This window comes from Silene latifolia, chromosome 6 (genome assembly GCF_048544455.1).
Source record: "Silene latifolia isolate original U9 population chromosome 6, ASM4854445v1, whole genome shotgun sequence".
Taxonomy (NCBI): Eukaryota; Viridiplantae; Streptophyta; class Magnoliopsida; order Caryophyllales; family Caryophyllaceae; genus Silene; species Silene latifolia.
The window spans coordinates 111,903,580-111,907,529 of NC_133531.1; the positions used below are offsets into that span (position 1 = coordinate 111,903,580).

General features: G+C 35.8%; 1 protein-coding gene across 1 annotated transcript; it reads left to right on the forward strand.

The window, feature by feature from the left end:
• Positions 1 to 768: 768 nt before the first annotated feature.
• On the forward strand, positions 769 to 1,374 carry LOC141588487 (uncharacterized). Its single transcript, XM_074409927.1, has one exon. The coding sequence runs from the start codon at positions 769 to 771 to the stop codon at positions 1,372 to 1,374; it is 606 nt and encodes a 201-aa protein (XP_074266028.1).
• The last annotated feature ends 2,576 nt before the right edge of the window (positions 1,375 to 3,950 follow it).

A 3,950-nucleotide genomic window follows, 5' to 3' on the forward strand; every position in this document is an offset into this window, starting at 1 on the left:
ACTGAGAAGATGAAGTTCAGCTACCATCCTTTATGCAAACAACTGAAGCTCACTCATCTCATGTTTGCAGATGACCTGTTGCTCTTTTGTAAAAGGGATGTTGCTTCTATCATGGTGCTGCTAAGAGCTTATTCTTCTTTTTCTGCTGCTTCTGGCTTAAAGATGAATGCTCAGAAATCTAATGCCTACTTCAATGGGGTAGGCCATCAGCTTAAGAAAGAAATTCTGAGTGTTTCAGGTTTTAAGGAAGGCACTCTTCCCTTCAAATATTTAGGAGTGACTATCACAGCATGAAGATTAGAGAAGAGGGATTGTACAGTTCTTATTGACAAAATTGTTGATAGGATAAGAAGTTTAGGAGCTAAGAAGCTCTCTTATGCAGGCAGGTTGGTTTTAGTCAATTCTGTTCTTTCCACCTTATATAATTATTGGGCAGCCATGTTCATATTGCCAAAGGAGGTGTTGGATAGAGTTGATGCAATCTGCAGGAATTTCCTATGGGAAGGGAGTACTGAGTACACCAAAGCTCCTAGAGTTGCTTGGAAAAATGTTTGTATGCCAAAAAAGGAAGGAGGGTTAGGCCTTAAGCAAAGTGTGAATTGGAATACTTCCTTGGTAGGGAAGTTAGTGTGGTGGATTGTTGTTAAGCAAGATTCACTTTGGGTTCAATGGGTGCATCATGTTTATTTAAAAGGGCAGACTTGGCTATCTTATACTCCTCCTTCTGATACCAGTTAGTATTGGAAGAAAATCTGCAAGGTTAAAGATATGCTGCAAGACTGTTTTGAGGATACTATTTGGAAGATAAGGCCTGAGGGATACACTGTGAAGAATTGTTACAATTGGTTAAGAAATAAGCATGAGGACGTCTGGTGGTGCAAGGCTATATGGAGTAATATGGGTGCTCCCAAACATTCTTTTATTGCTTGGCTTATCACCAACAATGCCTTAATGCTCAAGAGTAGACTGTTTCAGCTACACATTGCAGCTGATAATATATGTTGTATTTGTCAGCTACAGGAAGAAAACCATACACATTTATTTCATAAATGTGTGTATAGCTCTCAGATTTTGCAAGGGGTTGGACAGTGGCTTTGTTCTGATCTAACTCAGTCATATATGTTGTTAAAAATTGCAAGAAGTAGATGGGGCAGACACAGGAAAAGTATCTGTTCTGCTGCTGTGTTTAACTGCTGGTATGCAGTCTGGTTGCAGAGGAATCAGGCCAGACTCAATCGGTGCATTGTGGTGCCTGCTGTGGTAATTGCTCAAGTTCAACAGGCTATTAGAAGTCGTTATTGTCTATATAAATCTTATAAAATGTCGAGTAAGGATAGAGCTTGGTTGATTAGAGTGCATTTAGAGTCTAATTAGCACTAGATTTTCACCTTGCTACCGTCCTAAAATCATCTTGTAATGCTTGTTCTATTAATGAAAGCTTACCTTTTAGCAAAAAAAAAGACGGGATATGCTAATCTTTTCCATATGCTTCAAAAGCAAAGGACGGTACTCCTCCTCTCCATTTTTCTTCATTTCCCAATCAAATCACCTCCGAAAACCTCTATTAGCATCAAGGACAAAGTACCCACCGGAATTTTGACCCATTTTGTGATGAGATGCTAAGTGGAGGAATCCTTAAATGTTTACGCTAGCTTGGGGGAGGCTAGTAAGTCTAATACGTTTTCTTTATTTTGCATTTTAGTTTAATTTCTCGTAACCCATTAAATATGACCTCTTGTCCTTCTTGTTTATGTGCTTTGCGCCATTTTTATGGTTTAGTTGGGTAATTTGATTGTTGGCACATTGAGGACAATGTTGTGTTTAGCTTGGGGGGAGATTGCATTCGCATATTAGTTAGTTTGCATTTAGTTAGTATAGATTTAGTGAGAATTTTTGAAAACTTTTTGTGAATTTTTGTTTCTAATTCTTTGCTTGTCCTACTTATGCCCTCTTGCATATCCTAATGATTGCTTAAGCTAATGATTTATTCTTTTATGATGGATATTTATACATGGGGATGTCTTGACATAGTAGGTGGGAGATGGAAAATGAACCGAGTAGGCTTGATCTTGACTATTGGCAAGCTACAAATTTGGTAAGGTAGAACCTATTTTGACCAACGCATCCATATTCGGTCTCTTTTAGGTGAGTGTAGGTGTCTCCTTATAATGTGTGTTTCATCAAAACGTACAAGTATGGTTTTCATGTCATCTCTTGGTAAGCATGCATTCATTTATTATAGCATTTTGGAGTCATTCACATGATATAATTGCCTTTTTGACCCCTTTCATAAACATTTTCCCTAGCTACATTATAACTTGCCTACCCTTGTTGAGCTAGTAGCTTTGTTTTGATTTGTTTGGGTGCTCAATTGGGATTTGTTTCAAAGGTTGGAAAATCATGTGAGCTTGGTCTTAATGCTCAAGAAAAAAAATGAAAGAGAAAGATGAAAGAAAAAAAAGATGATGAAAAAAGCAAAGATGAGAAGAAAAATGAATGAATGAGAAAAAGCAAGAAAAAAGAAGTATGCATTGAAATGAAAGAAAGAGAAGAAGAAAAAGATGTGATAAACTCTCAAGCATTATTCATATATTTTGGAGAGTTGTCTTATGATTAATTTGCAAAATTGGGTTAGAATTGGGATTGAGCATCCTTGCATTTGGTTGTTGCTAGCTTGAAATTAGCTCCACAACCCATAATTCATTTATTCCCCCTTCTTACCCATCACATATTACTTTCTTCCTACCCATTTGGCTTCTTTATCATGCTTACATTTGATTGTTTTGGCTTGCTAGTTTTGACATGTTTACCATATTAGATTGCGGGCGCATTGTTATAAGTTAAGGATAGTTGAATGTTCATTCACAAAATTGTCCTTTCACATAAAAAAGAGTTTGAGTTCCCCGTGAGAGTCCATAAGTCAAAAGATCATGCAAGAGCTTAAAATTTCATTCAAAGTTTTCCATGCTACGCCGTCGTGTAAATCTCATCCATGTTTTTGCATTATTCCTTATGCCCATGTTGTCTCGGGTTTTGAATCGTTATGCTTATCTTGTTTTAGGATATTGCAATTGATGGGGTATGGTTTCTTGCTTGGAGACAAGTAAGAGTTTAGCTTGGGGGAGTTTGATAAGTCCATTTTATATAGACTTTATCTCCTTCTTTTAGCTCTAATATATCTGACATTATGCACTAACCTTAGTGATTTTGAGCTAATATTGTATTTCTAGTTGCATTTGCATGTTCTATCATATTTTGTAGGTACTTAAGCTTTAAGGAGCTTAATTCCACATATTTACAAGCACTAAGATACAAAGCTAAGTTGAAGAGAAGAATGGACCAACAATGAAGTAAAGCATGGACTTGTATGAGCAAATGTGGTGGATTAATTTGAGAAATGCACAACACAAGTCAAGAAATGTAAAGCCCAATTAATAAGTCCACACAAACTCAACATGGGATGCTCAACTTTGGATGCTAAATTGTGTGATTAACCAAAGGCTTAAATATGGGATTAATGGCTCACTTAAGATTTCTTTGGCAATTAATCAAGCAATTAAGAGAAAATATTTGGGGTTGACTCCTTGTATTTACTCTAAGTTTCACCCCTTATTTCCTATATAAAGGGTGTAGACTTCCACACACCATTCACATACACAATTTCTCATAATTCTCTCTAAAGTTTAGTAGTTAGATTAGTTTAGTTATTAGCTTAGTTTAGTTTAGATTTACTTTATGTTATAAACATTTCAATACAATTTCCATTCAAGTTATATTCCAATTTACATTTACAAGTTATTTATATTACAAGTATTGTTCTTCCATTTTCATTTCCATTTTCAATTGTAAGGTAATTTCTTATTCATATTTTCATTATGTTGTCATTTATCACTAGTTTAATTTACATTTCCACCGTGTTAGAGTAGTTGCATTTGTCTAGGGAATGAAGG

What these genes read in the sequence shown, in the direction of transcription:
- LOC141588487 (XM_074409927.1), top strand. Translation starts at nt 769, where the DNA reads ATGCTGCAAGACTGTTTTGAGGATACTATTTGGAAGATAAGGCCTGAG.